Raw genomic sequence first — 27,291 nt, 5'->3', positions numbered from 1 at the left:
GTCGAATCAGCCGAAGCTGATAGAAAGCACTCCTGGTCATGGCCTCCACCTGAGATACCAGGGTGAGGCCTGGGTCCAGGAGTTCTCCCAAGCTGCGCACCTGCTCCTTCTGGGGGAGTGTAACCCCATCCAGCATAGTAACTCATTCCTCCGATTCTGAGCCCCCACAATGAGCACCTCCGTCTTACTTGGATTCTGCTTCAATTTGTTCTCCCTCATCCAGCCCATTACGGCCTGTAGGCAGGCACTTAGAGAATGAGTGCCATTTCCTGAAGATGAAAAGGAAAAGTAGATTTGGGTGTCATCAGCATACTGATAGCATCCAGCACCAAATCTCCTGATGACCTCACCCAACGGTTTCATGTAGATATTAAAAAGCAATGGTGACAGAATGGAGCCCTGGGAGACTCCATATAACAGCTCCCATTTTGAGGAGCAACTGTCACCAAGCTCCACCAACTGGAATCTTCCTGACAGATAGGAGCAGAACCACTGCAAAGCACCGCCCCCTATCCCCAACTCCCCCAAGCGATCCAGAAGGATACCATGGTCGATGGTATCGAACGCCACCGAGAGATCCAGAAGAACCAGCAGAGTCACACTCCCTCTGTCGATTCCCCAGTAAAGGTCATCCATCAGGCCAACCAAGGCTGTCTCAACCACATAGCCAGCCCTAAAGCCAGTTTAAAATGGATCTAGATAATCAATTTTCTCCAAGACTGCCTGGAGCTGGTCGGCCACCACCCTCTCAATCACCTTGCCCAACCAAGGGAGATTGGAGATTGGCCTGTAACTGTCCATCACTAAGGGATCCAAAGAAGGCTTCTTTAGGAGTGGTCTAATCAATTCCTCTTTCAAACAAGGGGGCACCCTACCCTCCCTCAGTGATGCGTTTATGATATTAACTAGGCCATCTCCAACAATCTCCCTGCTAGATAGAAGCAGCCAAGTCGGGCAAGGATCCAGAGAACCAGGTGGTAGGCCTCACCACCCCAAGCAGCTTGTCCACATCCTCAGGAGTCACAGATTGAAACTGATCCAATCTAATACTGCAAGAGGGATTGCTGGACACCTCCTCCATAGACCCTGCAAAAACAGTAGAGTCCAAGTCGGCCCAAATACAGGAGATCTTGTTTTCAAAAAACCAAATATTGTAATGATAATTGCCCAATATTGTAATGATAACCATCTTTCCATTAACTTTGCTAAATCTAAGGTGTTGGTGTTCTCGAATGCCAGGAAGGGTTACAGCTGGAGAATCAACCATATTAAGATTGACCAGGTTTTTAAGTTTAAATATCTTGATATTTATTTCCAGTCAAACCTTAATTGGAAATCACAGTGTTTATATGCAATCCATACTGCATGTTCCACATTATATGCTTTTCTTCGTTTTTTCTTCACTAGGGGTGGCCAATACATACCTATGGCTCTCAGGGTGTTCTGAGTCAAAATTGTAGGTCAAATGCTCTTTGGGGCTCCACTATGGATTCAGGGGATACAGTCGGAGATGTATTCTATTCAGTCCAGATTTCTCAGAGCTATTTTTAGAGTGCCAAAATGTGTTTCCTATGATGTCTGGAGTCGGGTTCCTATTCCATTGCCTGTTGGGCTTGGGAGCTTACACTAACCCGCTGGCTTAATTTTTGCCTTGGGTCTCAGGGATCATTGTATATTCAACTTATGTGGAGGGACAACTTCCCTAACTCTTGGTTATCTGTGGTTACCAAAAAAGTGCTGAGTTTGGAGCTTTCTTCCTCCAGTTTATTGTCCTTGTGTTTTACCAGTGCCAAGGCTATCATGATCCAACGTCTTAGAGACATTGAGTATCAACGCCTTGTTTCCTTAGCGAATTGATGCTGTTCTCCCATATATCTTGGTGTTTCTCTCCCTGCTCGAAATCATCCTGCTAAATATCTCTCCACTTTCCATCTGGTTAAATTGAGGTCAGTCTTTGCAAGAGCCAGTCTGAATGTTTTACCCTCTGCATTGCTCCTTAGAAGGTTTTGCAAGGATTCCCTGTTTCGGGGCTATGTTGTTGTGGAGAGGGCTGCTTAGAAACAGTTGCTCATGTGCTTTTGTACTGCCCTCTGTTCCGCGACTCAAGGAGAGAATTATTGACCCCTTTATTTGATCAGTTTCCAGGCAGGCCTGACTCATTTTATCTTAATTTATGTCTTGCTGATGTTAATGTGGGTATTACTAAACTGGCTGCTAAATTTTTATATGGGGCTATGAAACTGATCTCTCGTCATGGGGTTTTATGAGGCTGGTTGTGTATCTTTTAGTTATTTTATGCTGTATATTATGCATGGTAACAGTCTAAAGTTTTAATTTTGTTTGGCTTATGGCCATAAATAACATGATGGCCATAAATAACATAATGAGGGTATTTTCCTTATTGGTTAACTTTTTTTAAAAAGCACATGTCTTCTTAAAAAAAAAAGCTAATTTACCTTCCCTACAAAAAAGTGTGTGGTGGTGGTGGTGGTGGTAGGGAATTAAAGCATTTTTACCACTGTTTGCTTTTCCAGTTACTTTAATTTGGGTAATTGCTTAGTCAACTTTCAAAAATATACTTTCTGTTTTTTATTTATTTATTTTTATTTTGTTACAATATTTCTGTACTGCCCAAAACTTGAGTCTCTGGGCAGTTTTATAATTAAAATAATTTAAAACATCAAATCAATTAACAATTAAAATCATTGAAAACATCAAAAACCCAATATTAAAAATATTAAAACTATAAATCTAATTAAAAGCCTGGGTTTAAAAAAAGCAAAATTCCCTTTCATTTCAGATTTGGCATGCAGGTCCCAGATTGTGTATTATTTCCATGGCATCACACGAGCATCCAATACTTAATTTTTAAAAATCTTTTTTAAAAAACCAATTCTAATTATATAAACTCCTCAGAGCTCTGTATAGTAGAGAGCTGGTGTTTTCCTACTGTACCATCTCCCCATTCTGTGATGCTCAGGACAGGAGGACACCCCGCCCCATCCACACAATACTTTGTTCTGTTTTTTAAAATTAAACATAATTAGGTTTTTTTAAATTATGTGCAATCCTTCCACAGTGTTTATAGAACAAGTCACAAAATGTTTTACTGCTTGATCTGACATAGCACACAAAACTATACACATAGTATATTGTGGAGAATTGGGCATTGCTTGCTGCTGGTTTTAGCATATTTGACTATTTGGGTTAATATTTTAATTGCTATATTTGGTTTTAATATAGTGCCATTAAGTGTTTGTTGTGTGACATCATCATCATTTCTATACTATTCTATTTTTATATGTGTTGCATCTGTTGTGGCACTGGCACATAATTGTGCACATGTGCGCACACTGCCTTGATACTGCCACCCCAAACAAAACTCGTTCCGCTCACGTATGAAAAAAATTAGAGGGAACACCAATAGTAGGCCATAACAGAATTCACAGTACAATATACATATCAGGCAGTATAAAAGTATGATTGAATAAATATATATGAATTGATAACAAAATGCTGGACTTCTAATATTCATGTTGTGGAAGAACGTAGATAAAGAGAAGTAGGCAAATCATATAAACTCAGGTTTGGATATACAGGAGAAAACTTACTAGTTACACAAAAGACATCTCAAACTATTTCCACTTCTACAGATGTTTTGTTGCCTGAGAGTTATAATGCTGAGCAGGTTTTGTAAATAACACTTTATTAGTATAATGTTTACTCTGTGCCAAGTACTTTTTCCAATGCAGTAACAGCTTATAAGAAACTTAGTAATAGCTGTTACATCTAATTATTCAAAAACTATATGCAAATCCAGTATAGTGCATGACTTCTTGAATGATTTAGTAGAACTATTAATATCTAGACCACTTAAAAATTATGATTATTTGAACTTTCTATAGTATGACCCGAGTGATACTGAAAGAACAAATATGGAAGAATGTAACATAAGAGAGTTGTGTTTCCAAGATTATAGCATTTCCCATTTCCATGTGTTTGAACCTGTTCTTTTCATAGTACTTCTAAGCACTTCCCAAATAGGTTCGAGATCTGCAATCTTAATTTTTGGATCCCTGATGCTGTATTGTTTCAGCTGATGTTAATTTAGAGACTATATACTGTTATGGGGGGTGGGCAGCTAACATATATCAAAATTATATAGTGAGCTAGAAATCCAGAATGAAACTGAATGCATTTGAAAATCCAGGAGTTACACTTCAGTTCCCTGTGCAATGTAAACAGGATGTTGATCATCTGATTTGTGATATGTTTAAAATTCAAGCTTATTGGAGTCTTCTTGTTCTTTTAGGAATTCAGTGAAATTCCAAAGCTGAAATCTTAGCTTTTGAAGCAGTCACAAGCTCACACAAGATTTATCTTTTGTGTACTTACTCCTTACTTTATTATGAAGGCATTCTTCTGTTCCCATTATACATTTTGACAGTCCAGCCGAGAGTCTTCCACTCCCTCCCAGTTCCATCATACTGCTACTCCTGCCAGTCTCTCACTATCAAATGTCGTTGCTCTCTAAGTTTGTTTCTAGCCATCTTATTAGGTTTATGTCTGCCTTCAGGAGCTTTTTGTTTTCTGGGATCTGACTGCCTAATATGGTGAGGTATGCCCTAGTCAGAAGCAGTTGCCTTGTGCTTTGCGGCAATGGAGTTTGTTTGGTAGTATTAGATGAACTTTTAACAGGCTAATATGAAATAGTAACTGCTTAAATAGAAACATTTTTTGCTTAACTACTTCTGTAAATAGCACAACTTATGATGCACTTTTCCTTTTTTGGGAATCTATAGAGTGTTGCCTGGAGGTACATTTTCCATTTTGTGTTATTTTCTAGCACAGATGCAGTATTACACTGGGAAAGCTTTCATCTTGGCTTATATCCATAGCAGTGTGGGAGGGAAAGCAATTTTAGAGAAGCATGATAAAATAGGACCCTTAATTATGCATAAACTGGGGATATCGCTTTGAAATACTAGCTTTATAATCAAAGAATCCTGTTGTAATCAAAGAGTACTTGCAAGTAGATTGTAGATTGGTTCCTCCTGTTAGTATACACAGTTGGCAGGATATCATCCTAGTAAGAAGTGAGGGTATACATGGCAGAAAATCTGTTAAGTTGGTGTTTTGTGGTAGCAGCCTTGAGCGGAGAGCCATCTGTGTTTTTAAGGGAAGCTTTTGTCTTGTGATCAGCCAGAACACTAGGGGCTCACTAAATAAGAACTTAGTAGAGGTGTGTTTTCTTTCTGATTTCACATTTTTGTGTATGGATACTTCCCATTTTGTTTAACCTTAAACACTCCTTGTAGCTGAGCAAAAAAGTCTTCATTCTATTCTGGGTCCAAACAAAGTGGCACCTGGCTAGTTCTGTTTAAAGCACCTGTCAATTTTATGTCCACATATGACAGGTAAGCAGGATTATATTGGATCTTGCTTGTTGTTGAATAAACCTATAACTTAAAAACCCAGGATTTCAGTTGAACTGGTTCATGGCAGTTGAACAGAGAATTAAGCCTGAAAGTGGGCCGGGGGAAGGAATAATAAAAGAACCAGTCCAGTTTACAAATCTAACGGGGGAAATTCCTGGAAGTACTGACCTCTTCTATCAAGAACATTCATGCTCTTCCACTAAGCTGTGGCCCCATCCATCATTGCAACCCAGTGTAGCCTCTCAGACAATGGGCAGTTTTAAGTGTCCGGAGCTGATAGTCGTAAGGCTGTGTAGAGTGATCTGTCTAGCATTTTTGTGTGTCTCCCAGAAATGCAGGTTTCACTGCCCTAAATAACAGCTTTTGTATGTTTTGAAGGAGATGAAAGCAATTGTGTTTGAAAGCAAAATAGATAGCAGTGGACAATTAAGGGGACTAGTTAAATGGGGATGTGCCTTGAAGTATGGCCTACAGCTGGAATAATTGTTCTTTTCATGGGAAATAAGAAATCTTAAGACCTGCTTCTATAACACACCACAGCAGGACTGACAATGGAACATACCATTCTAGAACATGACCTGCTGTTTATACAGTTTCATGTGATATGGTTAATCATTAGGAAGTACCTGCCCCCAGGTGCACAGAGTGTTTTTGTGTGCATGGTGCTTCTTCTGTGATTGGGAGCTATATGGATGGCGCTATAGCTCAGTGCTTTGCATGCAGAAGGTCCCAATCCCTGACAAGATAAAACTGCCCTCCCTCTTCCTCGGCCTTCCTGACTGGGTATGGTTGTGCAGCAAAGCACCGCACTACTTAGCAAGTTGTTACAAAAAGTCAGTATAAGCAGTGATTATATGTACAGTAATACAGGTTGAGTATCCCTTATCTAGACATCCGAAATCCGGAATGCTCCAAAATCCGGACACCATGCCGTAACAAAAACAAAAAACAAAACGCCTCAGCTCACTCGCTCACAGATTCCTAATTTTGCTGCTTTTAAACATGCAGTCAAAACTTACTTATTTCACAAGGCTGTTAGTGACAGGGGTTTTGTCTGTAATTCTCTCTAGTTGTGGCTCTGTTTTTATTGTGAAGCTTTTTAATGTGTTTGATGTTCTTGCTTTGGCGCTAGAGGGAAAAGGGAAAGGCCCCCCCCCCACTCCTTGCTCAGTTTGGCGCCTGCTCTGTTGGCATCTGTTTTGGTGCTCTGGATCCCATGCCCAAGATATCTTATTATGCAAATATTCCAAAATCCGGAAAAAATCTAAAATCCGGTCCTAAGCAGTTTGGATAAGGGATACTCAACCTGTAGTAAGGATCTATTTTGAAAAGAGTCTTATGGGGTTTTTGTTACCCATATTGGAATATACAGGCAAAAAAATGGTTTTATTCCCTTCTTTTACATTAGTTAGATTATTGTATAGAGCAGGGGTTCCCAACCTGTGGTACTTTAGATGTTCCTGAACTACAACTCCCATCATCCTCAGCTACAATTTATTGTGGCCTTGGATGATGGGAGTTGTAGATGTCTAATTGGGAGTGTTTGGTCATCAGCACTTTCATTCCATACACTCGAAGACATTATCAAGAACCAAGTGGTGATTGGTGTGGTAAGCTACGACTTGGTAAACGATTGTCTGTTGAACGATATCATAGCCTTCAGATTTTCTTCTTATCTGAACTTTTGTACAGGCATGTAAATATTATAAAATTATGTTGTTGGATGTGAGGATAACCACCCTTGATATTAGTGTTGTTAAATATACAAGTATATGTAATATTTCACATGTATCACAGTATATACATGCAGTATTTGCATTGCTTTCTGATTGTGTACATTTTTTATTGTTAGCTGCCTTGGGTCCAGGGCCATCTCTTGGAGGGTGTGGGACTGGAGGTGAGCAGCGCTCCTCTTCAGCCATACTTCTCCTTTGTCCTGCCCCACTGAGTTTCCAGCACAGCAATGAAAGCGGCGACCAAACTTCCCAGTGCTGTGCAAGCTGGATACTAAATGAGGTGTGCATGTGCCCTGCATCAGTGTGCATGCACACCTCTTATTTAGTATCCAGCTTGCAAGGAACTGGGAAGTTCACCTCTCCGCTCCAACATGGAAAGAGGCGACTAGAACCATGTGAGCTGGATACTAAATAAGAGGTGAGCGTGTGCCCTGATTCAGGGCGCATGGGTGCCTCTCATTTCATATCCAGCTTGCACAGCACTGGGAAGTTCACCTCTTTCCTCAGTTGAGCAAGGAGAGAGGCAAGCTTCCCAGCGTCGTGTGAACTGGTTACTAAATGAGACACCCATGCTCTCATACACATGTACAGGTATATACATGTACCCAGTGGTCCCTCTAACTTTTTTCATCTTTGTGCGGAATGAGTTTTGTTCTGGGCGGCAGTATCAAGGCACTGTGTGCGCACATGCATTCAGAGTGGATTCAACCTAAGTGAGATCTAAAATTAATTGAGTGGACATCAGAAAACTTGTGAGCGCATGCACGCCTTAGAGGGAACAGTGCACGTACCTCTCACCAGCTAGTTCTTTCAGCCACATGAGTGGGCAAAAATATGACTGGCTGAGTTTCTTCTGTGTTTTACCTGTAGGAAGCACCTGCTTTGTGTTCTAACTTGTTCCCCCTTCTGTGGTTATAAGATTATTCTTAATAGAAGTATTTTCAGACAATCAATATTTTATATTCATGTTCTTTGGCTGTTGGCATAACAAAACTAAGTTTGGCCATTATTTACATATTTCTCTTCAATGTGTATGTATATAACAATGTTTAAAGGATGCTGTAGTTCTCCTGAGTCAATGTTTTGGCTTGAAGCCTAGGAAGTTGGGGGATGTATCCACTTTCCTAGTTCTTTCTTTAAAGAAGATCATTGTTTGTAGTACGTGTACATTCTGTTCCTCTTCAGACATTCATCTTTAACTAAAGCTGACTGTTTCTGAAAATTAACTTATTCAAGTATAATTAAACTTCTGCATATGCCAAGTACTTGATTTGTAGAGCATGAATGAAACTATGTTGTTCCTCTTGGTTGCCATTTTTTGTTTTCCTTTTCAGCTTTCTGGATAAACTCAGTGTGAGCTATGGCTTGATGCTAAATTCTGGAAAAATACATAAAGTTAGAGCTTTATAGTAATTCATATGGGCACCTTGTTTTATGCAGCAAAAAATAAATGAGCTTGTATTTTAATTAAACGATGCACAGTGTGGAAATCAAGCAATTTCGATCTCTGAATTGACAGATCATTCTCTGTATATTTAATTGCTGGATGGTTTGTTCTGTAAACCCCCTTTTCCAAGAGTTGAGGACCTGCTGATTGGTGATGGATCAGTGCTCAATTGCAGGCAAATGGCTTTGCTTGTCTTCCTTTTATGGGAAATTTCTGCAGAGCTTTTATATCATGTTTATAATATAGCCTGATGCCAAGGGGGCAGGGGGGAACCCTTTTTGCAGTTCTTACAGCTTGCTTACAATACATGATTTTGCCATCTTAAGTTTATAATTGAATTTTTCAGTGGGATTATTGCTATAATCACATAGGATTCTACTTATAACAGTAATGTGGAAATGTAGCTTATTCACCTGATAATGCTCAAATGTAGGTAAATCTCTGATCATTTTAGTAGAGTAAAAGAGACAGAGAAGAATCAAGTGAAGAGCTAGAGAGCTTATGGAGTAGAAATATGACAATAGGTGGGCAGACAGGTGTTGAAGTCTTTTTTCATGGTAATGATGTTTTTAGAGCTTTAAGAAAGCAGTAGAAGGAGAAATATATATCTCAGAGATAGCTGGGATGACTGTTAGAATGTAGAGTAGAAAATGATCACCAGTCGTAGGTAGAGTAACCTAAATTGTACATCTTAAATTTATACTGTGGTGGGTTTTTTTGACATACCTTATAGAAAATGTAAGCAGAATTCTAAACCATATTTTCTGGCTTAAATGAGCTAAGACAAAGGTTGGCTTTAAAAAGCAATATATGTAAATACAAAAATCTGCCTGCTGTTTATATTGTGATGTTTTGTGACTAACTTTCCCACTTACTACACACTGAGGTTGTACACACCTCATTTCCCAGGGCCGGGTGGAAGCAAGGATCGCTCCTACCTTCCCCCACATGACCACCGTGCTCACCACACTCCCAAACACCACTGCAGCGATTGGCGTGGCAATGGAGAGCCTGGGGGAAGGATGCCCGGCCTCCAGAAAGCCCATGTACCACACTGCTCATGTGGTGTATTTAAATCATTCTATAGCTACAGGCAGCCTGAACAGGGCTACAGGCAGTCTGTGCTGCCACACAACCAGGTGGTGGAGTAGAAGGGTGCATGCATGCCCTCTTATCTCACTTTTAGCCCAGGTAAAAACCCAAGGCTAGCCCTTCCTATTTTGTCTCCCTTGTGTTGATTTTGTAGATTGTAAGCCCCTCAGGGCAAGGTCCTGTCCTCATAGTTTGCAAAGTTGTGTTTATGTACAGGGTGCAATAAGAAATGAGGCACCGCAGTGTGGGTATAAGCTAGTTAGGCATATGAAGTGGCAAGGGGGTTGGAGGAGTTAGGTGAATATATCCAGCGAGATTTCTTTGCAAGGGGAATCATCTAGTAATTTTATAAAAGAAGAATGATTTCATTAAGCTTAAGATACTTTGGATTGGTCGGCAAACTACTTATCAGTTTCTTTCTGTCCAAATAGTTCTTTAACTGCTAGAACTTTTGTTGATCTTTAATTGACAAATGCAGAGTGACCTAAAACTGAAACACTGTCTTTTATGGCTCAGTGTGCCATAAATAGTGCCACTCATTAGTTGTACTTTGTCTTGAGAGCTCTCCTCCCCCGTCCCACCCCAGCTCATTCTAGCAAAATCTGGGCAGTGTTGATTATGAATCACTCCATTGTTCTTAGTATATTGACATAATGTTGGGAAAGAGCAATAAGTGTGGAATTCAAAGATCTTTAACTCCACCTTGATCTTAAGCTGAACTACCTTCAAGTTTTTTGCTGTCATGATACATGGTGAGCTGCTTTGAATTGTTCTTTAAGGTTTAGGAACACAAATAATTATAAAGAAGAGAACAGAATTTTGTAAATTTGCTTTCAGGCTAATCTGAAATATAACTACTGAATTTTCAGACAGTAAGGGCCAGCCTTCCAGTTAAGGCATTCAATTGCTAGCAAAGGTTCTCACATTGGTAACAGTTAGCAAAGGTTCTCACATTGGACTTGTCTATACTATTAGTGTTAATGGGCATTAATGTGAATGTCTTATGCGAGGAGTTCCCAACAGGCAGTACTTGAAGAGCTCCCACACACACTGTTCCCTCTAAGGCATGCACAAGTGCATGCACTCACAAGTTTTCTGATGTCCGCTCAGTTAATTTTAGATCCCGCTCAGGTTGAATCAGGAAGGCCCCACTCTGCATGCAAGTGCGCACACAGTGCCTTGATATTGCTGCCCAGAACAAAACTCAATCCGCACAGAAATGAAAAAAATTAGAGGGGCCACTGCCCACACAGTGTGTTCTCTAATTTTTTTTAATCTGTGTGCAGAATGAGTTTTGTTCTGGGTGGCAGGATCAAGGCACTGTGTGTGCATGTGTATTCAGAGTGGGGCCTTCATGATTCATAGGAACATAGGAAACTGCCATATAATGAGTCAGACCATTGGTCTATCTAGCTCAGTATTGTCTTCACAGACTGGCAGCGGCTTCTCCAAGGTTGCAGGCAGGAATCTCTCTCAGCCCATGGGGCATAGCTTGGTGGGGGAAAGGATCTTTCAGTGGTAATATCACACAAGTATTAAAAAGAGAACACCCGGACTACTTGAGAGATTTGTTATTCACACTTAAAAAATTGAAGGTTGAACCGGATCTATTTAAAGGGTCCTCCTCGGTTAAGCAGCTAAGGAAAACAATTTATGGAGAGATTCTAGAAGTGGGTTTTTTTAACCTGATTTAGAATATAAACGCTACAAACACCGCACTTCACAGTACTAGTTGCAACCTGATCACCCTATTGCTCTCTTTAAGGAGAAAAAAGTCCCTTTCCATTTATGGGAAACAAGGTGGCGTTTATACCACCAAGTGCTACCACTTAATGCGGCTAAGCCATGGCTCCCAGAGGACCAGCAAGAGTGTCCTAAAATCCCCTGCAAACAGAAAGCTAGTGAGCTAGGCAAAACATTCAGGGAAACCCATTCACATTTTTTTAAAAAGAGTGTGTGGTAGCCAAAAGAGTGTGTCAGGGAGTAAGCAAGTTGTTAGAGTGGCCTGATTTGGAAAAACAGACTTGGGAAGAACTAACCTCGGGTTTGAGCGATAGAACCTCTTTTTGAGGTCCCAGAAAGAAACCCTCAAGGAAACAGGACAGAACGGGTACCCACATAGTAGGGAATTGGAACGTTCCCCTTCTCATAATCAGGTTAGCAAACCTGTATGTCATTTATGCAATGCTCCTGCATAGGAATAGGGAGGGAAGACGCAACCAAGAGGTTCACACGGATGAGACAGTAAATCTCTTCTGGAAAAGTTTGTATGGTTATGTGCAAAAAGACAAGAGTATCTCTTCTAAACAGCAATGGGACAAATTATGGAAATAAGACATTGGACGTAACCCCCCCCCCCAACGATTACCTGATGTGCCTTGTAATCCCCCATCCCCGAGTTACAGTACTGCCTGCATATACCTTGTGGGTTTCCAAATCCTTGTGTGTAAATCTTTGTAGATATATGATGTACAAACAACCACTTTGTATTTAATTGTGCTTTGGCAACATACTGTATGCTTTGGTAGTTTGTTGGTTCAATAAAAAAAATCTTGTCCTAACTTGGAGAAGCCAGGGAGGGAACTTGAAACCTTCTGCTCTTCCCAGAGCGACTTCATCCCCTGAGGGGAATATCTTGCAGTGCTCGCACATCAAGTCTCCCATTCATATGTAACCAGGGCAGACCCTGCTTAGCTAAGGGGACAAGTCATGCTTGCTACCACAAGACCAGCTCTCCTCTCCTGAGTGGGATCTAAACTTAACTGAGTGTATATCAAAAAAAGTGTGAGTGCATGCACGCGCACACATTAAAGTGAACACTGCTCCCACAGGGTACTCAGAATCCTCCTGGCTTGCCATACCACAGCTGAGGATCACCTGCTTGAAGCAGACACATTCTCACAGATGTGTCTGCTGCAGAACAGAAGGAAGGTGAAGATCCTCCACTGCTCCTGATTGACTGGCTACATGCTGAAGCTCAGTGCACCCCTCCCCTCAGCCTGACTGACAGGCTTGAAAATTAGTACTGAGTACGCCCTTTGAAATTTATGGGACAAGTTAACTTTGGTTTTTGTCCCATTAATTTCCATGGGAGCATTCATGAGTAATTTAGTCTGGATGTAAGCTAGTGACTGGAGTATTTTGTTTCAAAACTGTAACATTTAAGTAAGTGTGTGTGTGTGTGTGTGTGTGTGTGTGTGTGTGTGTGTGTGTGCGCGCGCACGCGCGCACCCGCACCTACCCTGAACATCTTTGGGAATTGTAGGAAGCCATTGGCTTAATTCAGTTGTACCTTTCTGAAGGAAGCTTTCCATTTCAAAATAGCATTATAAAAAATTATGCAGTCAGGTGGTGAGAATTATAGTTGTACATTCCAAGCTGATTTATCATTTTGCCTCCCTTTGTTTTGTTTCCCCCCCAACCTGCTGCTGTTCTTCCTCTGTGGCCTCATATAGGCATAATGTTTGTGATCGGAGACTGAGGGCATGGTATACACTTGCTAGTTTCCACACTCTTTCACATAAATTCCTTCTTCCCTTTCTTTTCCTTTATTTAGAGTGCTAACTGTGGTGCAGTGTTTTGTCTGCACAAATGTTAATGCTAATTGTTGTCAGCTTCAAAATCAGTATTTGAAATCTGGTTAAGACATTTAGTACCATAACTATCAAACAGAAGTTTTTCATAGTTTGCTTTGAAAGGAAAGGTGGGTGGGGGGAAGAGAATGCATGCATAAGAGGGGACAGAGAGGGTAGCATTTGAGTTGTAGATCTGCATCAGCCTAAGTTATGAAAAGCTATGTACATGCCCATATAAGCCTCTACCATATGGAGTTGAAAGCTGGAGGTGTAGTGAAGCTACTGTGCGATGCCAAATGCTGAAGTCCGTCTGATCTACTTTGTTTCCATAGGAATTAAATAGTACAAATTGGTCAACTGGAGTAAACAACCAGTTAGCAAAGGGTTGATTTGTTCATTATATCTATACCCCACTTTCCAGCCTAGACTGGCTTCCAAATTCACATATCAAAAATGTACACAAATAAACAATTACTGTGTGTTTATAAAACAGATTTTATTGTAACCTGTCATGAATCCATATATGAAAAATAGTGGCATATAAATATTTTAAGTAAATAAAGAGGTTTTGACTCCTCCCTTTCCTCCACTCCCCACTTACCTTTGTCTTGAGGCAGCTGGGGCCCCACAGCAGTTGGGATGTGTATGGTAGAGACTTCTGATCCCTGCCTTTTGATAACATGGTCCAGTTTTCAGATTCTTCCCTGAAAGGACAGAAAAAACTGGACTTGGGTGGACTTAGAAAGAAGTTCAACTTGGGGTGTGTGTGTGTGTGTGTGTGTGTGTGTGTGTGTGTAATTCCAGTCCACAGAAGCAGCCCTCCATTATCTGTGCAAGACAGTGAAAGTATGAACTCAATATATCCATAGATCCCATTTAATAGCAAGCTGTTCTTCCTAAGAAAGTCATGTTTCGCACCCCTACTATTCCCTCTCATGTTTCCAACTGATTTGCTATTCACTGGCAGAAATTATTTGTATTATGACAGTAGTTCTTCTGCTTTCTTAATCAGATTTGGCAGAGCTCCGTCTTATCAGTCATCTGCTTCACTTTGTTCACACATACTTCCTTTAGCTGCAACTTACTGAACAAGTTTACCTAATTATCTTCATTCCCACCTTAATGTATAGATGTATTCACTGATGGAAACTTGGGTCTTAGAGATGCTTAAAACTCCTTGATCATTGTGTTAGCCTCTCAGTCACACAGACTTAATTCTTCTAAGCATATTTTTAACATGGAGCCAAGTACTTTGCATTTATATCAGGAAATATACGTGTAGTGAGTTCTTGTTGTCCAACATCTCTTTGCATATTTTCTATATTTATACAGAATCATTGTAACACTAAGGATTGTTCATTTTCCTAATGTTCAGATCCTTCAGGAATTATGAAAATTAATCAATGTGCCTCCTGTTCTTGCATTTGAATAATTAAAGAGCATACTTTAAAGTGTGTCATTCAAATAACTGCAGTACTTGTGTGCTCTTGACACTGGTAAAATGTGTGACACCCAGATCAATTAAGCATGTGTTTATACAGATATTTATTAGCTTGCCACTTGCCACTATTTCATAGTTTTAGGGAACTTGCTGCTTAATGGTAATTTAAGGCAATATTGGCCATATGTTCAATACAAGTGTATACAAGAATTAAGGAAGGTGTTGGCCACTGGCCATGTGTACCTATCTTGAATGGCATCATGATGCCCTTAGTAAGCTTTAGTTACTAATAATTCTAACCTTGAAGGAATTTCAGTTTTTGTTCTCCATGGATTTGGTCTGCTTAGTGGTGGTTACCCAAAAATTCTTGCAAAGTGAGCAACTCTTTTCACAACCACCTACAAAAATCTAGTGGCTGGATCTTAGACTTTGCAGGCTTACTCATTTTTGCTCTGACCTCCACCTTGAAGCTTTCTGGGCTTTAGGAACTGCCAGCTTTCTTTCTCCTACAAGTAGCAGTCCAAATCCCAAGCTGAAAATGAATCTATGCCTTTGGCCTCCCTCCAGCATTCCTCACTGAGCGAGTAAGGATTTGGAATGTCAGAAAATAGCAAGAGGGGAGGGAAGACAGAAGTGTGTGAAGGCGTTCCTAACTTGGAGGATGGGACAAAACACAGCTTCATCTGGACTGCCCCTTTCTGAAGCACCATTTGTTCCTTATTTGTACTTTCTCACTAATGATGCAGCTCTGCTCTAGCAGTGAAGACCTGCCTCTGCAAGGCTGTGGATTAAAAATGTTTCCTTATTAAAAACCCTCTTCCTAGCTGGAAAAACTAGTGATGTTTAGGCTTTGTCACTTTTAGGACTGGATTTCTTGCCATCTGCAGTTACTTGGAATTTCTTTGCTGGTGCTGTATGAAAGATCTGAATAGCAGGAAATCTTATGGAAGACCTGAGGGCCAGCTTCAGTTCTGAAGGTGGCACACTGTAGCACTTTGCATTGCCAGCAGAATCTCCTTGGGGCCTGTCTTGTCATGACTAAAGCATTATGGAGTGCAGCACACTGTGACATTTCTTCCTACAGTCTTCAGCCTGGTGCCAAAAAAGTGTAACTTTGAACAGCGGTTAAAATACTATAATTGTCAAACTAGTTTCTTCTTACTTTAGAAGGCACCACCCAGCTGCACATAGTGAGACAGAAGTGAAGAGTTGGATCTTGTTGCTACTGTGACCTGTTGCCACTGCCCTGAATGGACCATGTCGTCCTTGTATACCAGGAGTAAGGAGTTTACTCGAAACAGAAAGTCTCAGTCCGATTCTCCCCCATCGTCTCCTTCCCCGATTGCAAAGACGCTCAGAGTAAGCAGCCTTTTAATTTATGTTATACTGCAACGTGCTGAGGGCTGATTATGATCACAGATTACATGTGCCTTTTCCCACTTTAGCTGTGGTGTATGCCTCATTTCTTTTCAGAAGGTGTCAGTGTGTTAAATGAATCCTTGACAAACAAACCCTCTTCATAGCAGGAATAGTATAGAAATGCAAGTTCTTCTATTCTTGGCTGTAATTATTGTTTGAAGGATTATTGCTCCCTATTTCCCCATGATGAGTAGGAACCACATTTGCTGGTTACTTTTACTAGGGCACTGGCTTTGAAATGGGAATGAGGTAAAACCTGAACAGCTTGTTAAGCCACTATGTCTTTCATATGCAGTGTACTTAAATCTTGCAGAAGTCTGGCCAGCCATCTTAGCGATGAAGTATTGATGAAATGTTACAACCTTACAGTGCTTTAGGATCCAGAAAATAGCCTCTTTGTGAGAGACACTGATGTCGACATGGCCATTGTTCTATTCCACATTACTTCAAATGTCAGGAGTTTCAGTTTGTAAGCATTCATTACAAAGAGAAACTTCAGAACCCAGATTTTTGAGGAGTTTTGAAAAAATCATTCTATTTCTGACCTTAGCACTGAAAAAGGAGTGGTGAGTTAACTTGAACATCTCTTTCCATTTTAAGGCACACTTCCACATTTCATACTTTTCTCTGTGGCTTTTAAAAACTTCCGATGAATTTAACTCTGATCTTAGTACTACTGTATGATTCTTGGTAAGAGGCTGCAGGGAACCAAGATGGTAGACTGAAGTAGCCTACATGAAAGCATTCTATTCAGATTATCAAATATATAAGGTGTTCCTCAGCACACATGCACTCAGAAAAATCCAGAGAACTAAGTTATGAATGAGAGTCCAGTTGCTACCTTTTACCAGTGAATAATTAACCTTGGTAACAAAGGAACCAGTAGATTTGCCATTGTGCACACTTCTTGTTTAAACTTGGCTTTTTTCAGTGGATCTGCTGTATTAGCTTCAGGAAATCAATTTGATCTGTGTGCTGTGCAGAAAGTCAGACTAAATTCTTAGTATTTTATCACTGCATTAAAATTTGTTGGCAGATATTCTTGTGTTAGTAATTTACTATGCAACTTTAGATTGTCAAATTAACTTTTTAAAAGTTGTAATATGCCTTAGCAATATTGGTACTTAACTCAGCCCACATATTTGATGTTGCCTCAACTAAGAGATTGTCCTTTAACTTTGCTACACAACGCTCCTGTCCGGCTTCACCTACAATGTTTTTCCTCCCTGGTTCCTACATGGTTTGTCTTTTCTGTGCCACTTTCCTCTGCAGTCTGCGGTTTGGGGGCTGGTAACAACTTGTGGTATTGCAAACTACTCCCCAGCTTGAGAAAAACTGGTTTACAGCTATCTAGTGCCATCTAGGCAGACTTTTCTGTGTAGTTAATTGCTTAATTAGGTGATTTTCTTTTGCTGTCAATTAAGCTCCTTATTAGGATCTATTGTTAAGCAATTAAATCACTCCCTCACACTCTGGAGAGCTCTTGTTATGCTGAGATAGTGAGCAAGTTAATCAGGCTCCTTTCAGCTACACACCTTATTGCTTCCTATTTTCTGTCCCACACAAGCATAATTGCATTTCAAAATGCAGTAGGTTTTATAAATATTATTTCCAAGTACATAGAAGACCCATGTAAATGAGACAAGAGACTTGTCCATTAGGTACTGCAGTTCTTAATCTGAATCCCTTTGCTCCACCACAGAAATAAGTCTGTGACAGAAATCTGTTTGTAGACAGAAGTTATTAGCTCATATACTAAACCTGGTTCAGTTTTGGTGCATCTTCCAGCATGCAGTTTGGCTTTCCACTTGAGAGAGAATATATATGTTGTGCAGTCATTGTGCATATTAAGTTCTTGGTGGTTCAGCGAGGTAATGTTGAAAATTTGACTATGTCTACAGAGAGGGAAGAACAGATTTTGCTCATGCTCTGACTGCTGTTTCTAGTGAGTCTAATAGGAGGATTCACCTGGATACTTTTTTTGTTTATTTTCAGCAGCGTATTGAACATCTTAAGTATAGTCTACCATTATGATTTCATGAAGAGCGGCCTATATATTAAGGAATGAAAAAGCTGAGCTGTGTGAAGTAGGCAGAGGAGAGAAACTAATGAAGAGGTCAGTTGGCTATGGATGGGATGTGTGTTCAAGCAGCAGCTGCAGTAATCTGTCAAGAACCAGAGTCCAGAGCATGCAGATAGGTTAGAGGCAAGTTTGTGCACCAGTTTGTGAGCCCTTTGGGGACAGGGATCCATCTTATTTGTTTGTTTGTTATTTCTCTGTGTAAACCACCCTGAGCCATTTTTGGAAGGGCGGTATGGAAATCGAATTATTAATAAATAATAATAATAATAGATCTAACAGACTGACTACAAACAAAGGCATGGCAAGGTAGCAGGGATGATACACTGGAACATCTGCAAACAATACAAGCTACCTGTAGCCAAAAATTGATGGGACCATAAAATTGAAAAACTTGTAGAAAATGAAGATTACAAATATATTGTGGGACTTTCGACTGCGAACAGACAAGCATCTGCCACACAATACACCAGATATAACTGTAGTCGAGAAGAAAGAAAAACAAGTTAAAATAATCGACATAGCAATACCAGGGGATAGCAGAATAGAAGAAAAAGAAATAGAAAAAATCACCAAATACAAAGATCTACAAATTGAAATTGAAAGGCTGTGACAGAAGACGACCAAAATATTCCCAGTAGTAATTGGCACCCTAGGTGTAATTCCAAAACACCTTGAAGAGCACCTCAACACCATAGGGGTCACAGAAATCACCATCGGCCAATTACAAAAAGCAACTTTACTGGGAACAGCCTATATTCTACGACAATATCTATAATAATGATACTGATAATAATATTTAGCCATCCCAGGTCCTTGGGAAGGACTCAATGTCTGGATAAAACAAACCAGTCAATAACACCTGTCTGACTGTGTAAACAAGAAATGATAATGATAATGATGATGATAATAATAATAATAATAATAATAATAATAATAATAATAATAATAACAACTGAACATGTAAAAACAAATTAAGTTCAGAGGATCAATTGTTGATGATTTTGCATACTAACACTTCCTAGTAGCTTCTGGGTGAAAGAACAATGGCATTTAAAGCAATGCATGAAACTCTAGTTTACATTCTATGCAGCACCTCACCAACCCAAAACCAGGCCTCACACGCTGGTTTCATGCAATTCCAAACCCCATCCATGCTGCTAGAGAAGATGGAGAAACTCTGTTGCTGCTAAGGATTGTGTCTTTGCTGTAATGGAGATTCTCGAGAGAATCCTTGCTGCAGTATCAACTGAGCAGTTGCTCTGCCTTCACTAGTAGTATGAATGGGGTTTGGAGTTGCATGTAATTAGTGTATGTGCCCTGCTCTTGGATCAGCGAGGTGCTGCGCAGAATATACGCCACTTTCTTTGTTACCAGTTGCCTACCCAGAGCACTTAGTATTCTCCATAGTAGTATTTGCTTTGATCTAGTGTTGAAACATGTTCTGTGGACTCCTTTATTATTTTTTCATCTGATCCCTTTGGGTCCCCCTCCCCCCCATTATTCTTGTGATATTTCCATCAGTAGAACTTGGTCAAAACCTGTCAAGAGGTCGTAGTTTTCCCCCCTGTCATACTAGTCTCACACCACATTCAAATGTGCCTGGGGCTGAATGCTATGAATGAAGTTGCAGCAACACTAGAGAAAAGAATTTAGATTTCTAAAAAGATGTTTGGCGGGATAAAGGGCAGAGCTCATCACCACTACTCAGCGCTCACTGTTCCAGACCTTGATCTGTCCTGGTCAGAAACTATCCATTATCTGCCACAGAAAGTTCCTATGTAAAATGGAGCAATCCTATAAACGGCTTTTAGAGTCTAAATCCCAGGTGTCAAAGATAACCACTCAGTCTTTAAAGCAATTGCATAAAATGACAGCATGCTGACATGAGTGCCCACATAATATAGTGACTACAACTACGAATATTTATATACCACTTTTCTACAAAATTTCTGTTGAACTTAGGTTCACTATAACAATATATGAGTGTATGGGCTTAAAACATTAATATCTTGCCTTTGCATTATTTGCAGCTTACAACAAATGAGAATAAAATTCACAATAATAGCAATTATAATTCAAACACTTAAATAATGATATTCAAATAAAAGCCTAACATATAGCCACAAAACAAGGAACAGTAGTCCAAATTATCCCTCAAAATTGTCTTAGCCTGGCACTGTTTCCACCCACCTAACCTCTAAAGGTGGAAGCACCTCAGAAGATAATCATAAAACACCGGCAGTTTCATGTGGGAGAAGAAGTTGTCTCATATGCAGTCTAGCAGAGCTAGGAGTACAAAGGGTGATAAGCATTTGATTGGATTATAGCCATGGAAAACTCTTAGGAAAACAGATAGGTCTGGCAGTCACAATTCATTGTGAGTAATAAGCATATATCAGTTTAATACTCTTACTGAGTGAACTCGACAAATAGGATCCAGGTTGTTTTCTTACGGCCAGTCAGTGATAAGAGCAATTGGGCGGCGGCGGGTGGTAGTGGTGGTGCATCTTATTTTACTACAGCTTGATAAAGACCATTTAGAATTTAACTATGTTAATTTTTAATTGCTGTTTTAACCATGTGTACACCACCTAGAGACTTATCTATGGGGTGGTATTAAAATATAATTTGAAAATACAGCCAGTCACAATTAGAAGGTATCAAGGAGAGGGAGGGGTCTCTGTGTTGTTGTGCGTCTTATCATGTTGTTAATGTTGGCAGACGACCTCTGCAGGCATTATGCTCTCAGAGCAATTAGTTCCCTGCTATTTTCACCCCCTTCCACCTGAAAGCAAGCCACTGGCACCATGTTTTAAAACTTTAAAAAAGTGTTTTTAACAGACATCCCTGCACCTATTTGCTTGAAATATTGCAGGCATAATGGCTTCAGAAGGAACTACCAGTTCCCTGCTATATTCTCTCTCTCTCTCATCTCTTCCCCCGCACCGCTCCAAGTGCTATCATGGCCATACCCACACCTCTCATATTGTTCAAGACTATTGCTCTTCCCAGGAGTCTGTATCCACACTGTGACACAGATGGCCCTTTTCCTGTGGCACTTCCCTTAAGTCAGTTTTTAAAAGAATAATTCTGGCCACCTACAACTATAACACTTGACACAAGCCAGGCTTAAACCTCCAGAGTTGTAACATCAAAGTTCTCCACTGAGCTAAAGAGCACTGTTAACCTTCAAGGCAGCCATCAGAGAAATCTGGCACTTATTTCCCATATGCTGTGCAGCTGTTTGCTAAAGGGCTGAAGCACAGTAAGTAGTGTTAATGAATTACTGAATTTTAAGGCTACCAACAGTAACAGTGGTTTTGGTTTAAAGCTTTTCTGTCAAAACTACATGTCATTGATCATTCTTTACCTTATAAAGGAAGGAACAGGAACAGGAACTGAGTCATGGGAAAACTGAGCTCCTTTAACTGGGCCTACTTTTTCTATGCACCATGACACATCCATAGCATCCATGGGGCAGGACCTGGTTCTCATGGTGTGCATGTGATCTGCCACTGAGGCTCTTCCTTGTAAAGCTGATAAAGTTATAGGCCCTTTCAGCTTGGGTCAGGATGGGCTTGAATTTATGACCTCACAGAATCTTCCTGAGGGAGATTATCATGACACTACAACAGCAGGTAATTCAAGCTTGATTCACCTTCTAAGTAATGTAAATGTATTTTCATTCCTGCATAATAAAAAGTCGGTGGGTGAACAGAAGGCTCTGCCCCTTAACCCCTCTCATGAAGCTCTAAAGATAAGCCTTCCACGTTCTGGGTCAAGGATAAAGGTAAAGTGTACCATGGAGTCAGTGTGACTCCTGGTGACCACAGAGCCCTGTGGTTGTCTTTGGTAGAATACGGGAGGGATTTACCTCTGCCATCTCCCGAGCAGTATGAGATGATGCCTTTCAGCATCTTCCTATATTGCTGCTGCCCGATAGAGGTGTTTCCCATAGTCTGGGAAACATACCAGTGGGGATTTGAACCGGCAACCTCTGGCTTGCTAATGAAGTCATTTCCCCGCTGCACAAGGGTACCTACTTTTTATTTACTCTTACAATGTTATTTCTAGAGCATGTTAGCTTTTATTGCTGAATGGAATGTTTGACCAATTATTTTTATCTTTAAAATAGTCAACCAAATTAGATTTCTGAAATCTAATTTTTATTACCTTACAATACAGTCCATCTTGACACTTTATGCAGAGGTGTAGGTTTGGTATTAATACAATGCAGCTGGGAAACTGAGGCTGGTAGCCTTCTGGGTCACCTGAGGGATGTGGGATTGGGTGGTTCCATTCCTACCTCTGGTAGATTCCAGATGGTGTCACCTGGAGACTGCTGCTCTACAGAGCAAGTTCCACAAGACTCCATAATGTCTCCAGTGCTCTTTAACAGCTACATGAAACTGCTGGGAGAGATCATCAGGAGGTTTGGTGCAGGGTGTTATCATTATGCTGACAACACCCAGATCTACTTCTCCATATTGAATTTATCAGGAAATGGCATATCCTCCCTAAATGCCTGCCTGGATGTGGTTATAGGTTGGATGAGGAGTAACAAACCAAAGTTGAATCCAAATAAGACAGAGGTACTGACTGTGGGGGGTCAGGACCTGGGAGATGGTTTAGATCTGCTTGTTCTGGATAGGGTTACACTCCCCATGAAATATCAGGTATGTAGTTTGGGAGTGCTCCTGGATCCAGAACTCTCCCTGGTTTTTCAGGTTGAGGCAGTGGCCAGGAGCGCTCTTTATTCGCTTCAGCTGATACGTCAGCTACGCCCGTTTCTTGAGGTAAATGACTTTAAAACAGTGGTGCATATGCTCCAGTAGTCAAACCTCCAGGCTTGACTAATATATGCTACATGGGGCTGCCTTTGTACATAGTCTGGAAACTACAATTGGTACAGAATGCAGCAGCCAGGCTAGTCTCTGGGGCAACCATATAACACCGATGTAAAAGAACTGCACCTCAAAATACAAATTGCTGGTTATTGCCTATAAAGCCCTCAATGGCTTGGGTCCAGAGTACATAAGAGTGCCTTCTTTGTCATTAACCATATTAAGATTATCTGGAGAGGTCTGGTTACAGTTGTCACCGGCTCATTTGGTGGCGCCCTAGGACTGGACCTTCTCTGTGGCTGCCCCAGGGCTTTGGAATATGCTCCCTGTCTAAATAAGAGCATCTCTATCTGTCATTGCTTTTAGGAAGACCTTCAGGAAGACATACCTGTTTTCTCAGGCTTTTGGCTGAAATTAATTTTAAAATGTTTGTTTCCCCCCATGAAATTATTTTAACGTTTTTATTCTGTGAAATGGTTTTGTTTTCACTCTGTTTTATATTTGTTGTGTGTTAAATTGTATACACCGCCTAGAGAGACACATTTTGAGCAGTATATAAATGATAAATAATTTTAAAAGCCAGAAGTAATGAATCCTAGTAATACTTCATAACTTCAGACCTATTTTGGGACTGGAACCATCTGCTAATCAGATGTAGATATTGGTTGGTTACTGAACTTGTTTCTCATTCAACATGTTTGGTTTTTATTGTGAATACCATAAGCCGTTCAGCTAAATGTTGAAACTGCCATTCATAAAAGCTTATCCTTTAATATTATGTTCCAACAAAAATAAGGATTTATTCTGTTAAATCCATTGATTTATAGCTCCTGAAAAATAATACTTTGTGTTAGGTTATTCAAAGGTGGCTCAGTTACTCTTGGTTATTAATCACATGAATGGGATTGGAGATCCTTGTGCTAACACAAATGCACAAAGCAAGCGGGTCGGGGTTGGGGGAACCTCAGCTGAAAGCACTTTGACTCATTCGGGATATTCTCAGCGTTACCTTGCTTCCACCCTCAACACTTCAGTCTTTCCAAGCTTCTATCAGTCCCGCAACCTATCAGCAAACGTAACCCCAAATGGTTGTTGTGATTTCCAGTAATCATTCTGTCAAACTATTGTAGTTTAGCTACATTTTTTTGCTAATTTAATCCCCCCCTAATTTTTTTAACATTGGGCTTCAAGAGAAAAGAACGTGTAGTACAATAACTGTGTATTAAATTAAGCATTATGTCTATTATTGTCTGTGATTACAGGTCAAGGTGTGTTCTTATTGTACCAGTAGTGCAGCACAGCATAAGTAGCAACTTGCAACCCCATCTCCAGCAAAGGGACAGTCAGATTTCACCCCAGTTTTAATGATAACTTATGTCACTGCTGCTTAATGTTGACATCTCATTAAAACAACGTTTGTCCATTATTGTATATTTAAACACTGCCTTTCAGCTCTTAAAGCTTGTGGCCTATAAATCAACCCTAGGTAAAATGGCCCTCTTGCCTAAGACAAGATAATTCATGATCTGGGATATGAGTATAATACATAGCTTTATGTGCATATCCCCTTCTCCTCTGAAGTTTCCCATTCATTCACCTTTGCCCTGTGGTGAAAGTGTACTGTAGAAAAGCAACTGTATAGGTTTCAATCAATTTGACAGCACTATGTTATACAAGGGGAATTGAACCAGTATTTGCAATTGCTTTGTCAGGATCAAGCTTGTTAACATTAAAGATGTGTGTTGTCTTGGCAAATAACTCTGTTAGTGGATGTTTCACACATGAGTAGCAGGGGGAAAGACCCTAAAAAGAGCTTCCTTTTGTTTGTTTAAACCTTCAGAGCATTCTTCTAAAACATGGTTGTCTGAAAAGAGCCTTGAAGTTAATTGCTATCATTGCTAAGCTTGATATATGCATGAAACTTGGTATTTTCATGGAGCACAAGGAAAAAACAGCTGCATCCATGAATCAAGAATTGTTTGCAATAGTGCTTTTGCCCTGAGATGAACAAAATCTTAAGGCCAAGTATGTTATGCATTCTTGCACGCTCAGAAAGCACCCACACACACACACTCTCTCTCTTTTAGTGGTTTCCCAGGGAAGCGAAAGTGTTTGCAGCTGAAAAAGGGAACACATTTTTGAGGAAATAGTGGGTAATGAAACTTCAGCATGGCAAGTCAGGCATTCCAGTCAACCTCAGACGACAGAAGCAGGCTTGTGTCCACTGGATGAGCAGCAGCTTAAATAGAACGAGCATCCAAATGAGGTGCTGTCCATTGTCATAGTATTGTTTTTGATGGGATTTGTGTCCCCCTTTGCACTCTGGCATGTTCACCCGGATGTGCATCTCATTTCAACCATGACTCCTGATCCAGTAAGTGACAGGTGTGCAGAAGCCTCTTTCCATGTACCTCCTTCCATGCACCAACATTTTTGCTGCACTGAGCTGACAGTTTATTTGCTCAGCAGGGCAAGAGAAGAAGCATCTACACAGTCATTTTTGCTTCCCTTTCTCTGCTAATCAGAATGAGAGCAATGCTTCGTTTCCCTCAGTGATGGCATCATACAGTGCAATCAGATTGACTATGTGTCACCATGATTTCCTCACTGGCTACATGATCCCTGATTTCTTGGGGTCATGTAGCCAACAGGAAGAATACTTTAATATGAGGCTGCACAACTTTGGCCATCCCACTGCTGTTGGACTACAGCTCCCATCATACCTGCATATTGGCCACTGTCACTGGAGATGATGGGAGTTGTAGTCCAGCAGCAGCTGGAGGGGCAAAGTTGTGCGGCACTGCTAAATGATGCCAAAAGAGCAGCTAGAAGCCAGGAGCAAGAGACCAAAAAAGGTTGGGTGGATAGAGGCATGTGATGAATGAGTTTGAGGCCCCAAGAACCATTGTTGTGCCAAAGTGTTTGCTCCTGAGCATGTGATAGAACCCTCCTTGTATATCAAGGACAGTAATAGTACATAAAATGCAAAATATATTCTGCTGAATGATCTAAAGTAGCCTTGGTGGGGTTTATTTTAGTTCAGCCAGTTGGATAGATGGAATGTTCCTGGAGATTTTTGTGGTGGTGTTTATTTGAGGAAACATAAATATTGGATTTTTTTTCCCCTTTCCATCCTTCTGGGGTCAAGTGTTGGCCACAAAAGAAAGTAACTGAAGCCAGTTAAGCCAGTTGCTCTTTTGGCAAGAATCCTTGACTGTTCGTGCTCCGCCTTTAGAATTGCATTATTGTAAAAATGTTCTTTAAGGAACATGGTTTTAATTACACTTATGCCATCTGTCAAAGCTTTTGACATTTAAAAGCAAGACTTTAATATTCCCTAATCCTACTCGTATCTCCAATCAAAACTGTATGTTGTTTCTGGCTTTTTACAATCCTTTTGTTGTTCAGCTGTACAGAATTGCCTATACTGTACCTTGTCCTAGATCTCTTTATTAAAAACAGATATGGAGTGAGCATGGTGAATGGTGTTCCCTCCCTCCCTCTCCCTCTCCCCCCCTTCTCTCTCTATATATATAGAGAGCGCTCAGTTTCATTTGCTCCTTTCTTTTCATACCATTGTCCGCTGCCACAGGCTCACAGTGGAGTCAGCCAAGCCCAGTTTGTCAAAATTCTCTCTGGGGCTTATTTTAATACTCTTCTGTGGGTTTACTGTAGCCATTGCTATTTAAACTACTTCCTCTGTGGTTATGCTGCTGCTGCTTTCTACTCAGGAGACAAAATATGGTCTCATAATAGTCCTCCAATGCACATGGAGGGGATGCAGCCCCCCCCCCCCAGAATAAAGCTGACCTCAGAGGCTCACTGTAGAGAGTTGGGGGGGACACAAACATGAATGTTTGCAGGAACACATGTGTTCCTAGTTCACTCTGGTTTAGCATGTTTTTAAAGGTACTCCTCGGTGATTGCACATATGTGCTTCCATCTTTCCACTAGGGAGTATCTCCAGCAGCACAATGTAAGCAGAAGTCCTGGCCTGATAGGGGAATATGGGTTATGAGCACACCTCACTTAACAGCCTGCCAGTACAAGGCACTGCTCTGTTTCATCCCTCCCTTCATTTCCAAAATGTCTATGTGGTTGGAGGAGGGAGGAATTGGGCTCAAATATGTGCCTCTGGTGCGTTGTCTTGGAGCATATTTCCAGTGGTGGAGGTAAAGAGCAGTAGTTAGTGCTCCCTTTGTCCCTGAAACAACTG

General features: G+C 40.6%; 1 protein-coding gene across 9 annotated transcripts in view; it reads left to right on the top strand.

The window, feature by feature from the left end:
- The window catches only part of PPP1R12B (protein phosphatase 1 regulatory subunit 12B), a 161,123-nt gene that overhangs the window by 101,791 nt on the left and 32,041 nt on the right, over window positions 1-27,291 (top strand). The window contains exons 20-21 of one of the 9 annotated variants that reach the window (XR_008306393.1): window positions 15,897-16,088; window positions 18,144-18,264. The exons of 7 other annotated variants lie outside the window; for them this stretch is intronic. Coding sequence is in view for 1 of the 2 variants with exons in the window: in XM_053247070.1 (XP_053103045.1) it covers window positions 15,987-16,088 (102 nt within the window). In the remaining variant the exon portion in view is untranslated. The remainder of the gene's footprint in view (window positions 1-15,896; window positions 16,089-18,143; window positions 18,265-27,291) is intronic. One more of the 9 variants, XM_053247070.1, reaches the window with a different exon arrangement.

The sequence above is a fragment of the Hemicordylus capensis genome, chromosome 4 (assembly GCF_027244095.1).
Source record: "Hemicordylus capensis ecotype Gifberg chromosome 4, rHemCap1.1.pri, whole genome shotgun sequence".
Lineage (NCBI taxonomy): Eukaryota > Metazoa > Chordata > Lepidosauria > Squamata > Cordylidae > Hemicordylus > Hemicordylus capensis.
Note: the sequence above shows the minus strand (reverse complement) of the source record. Positions and strands in the feature narration are given on the sequence as shown.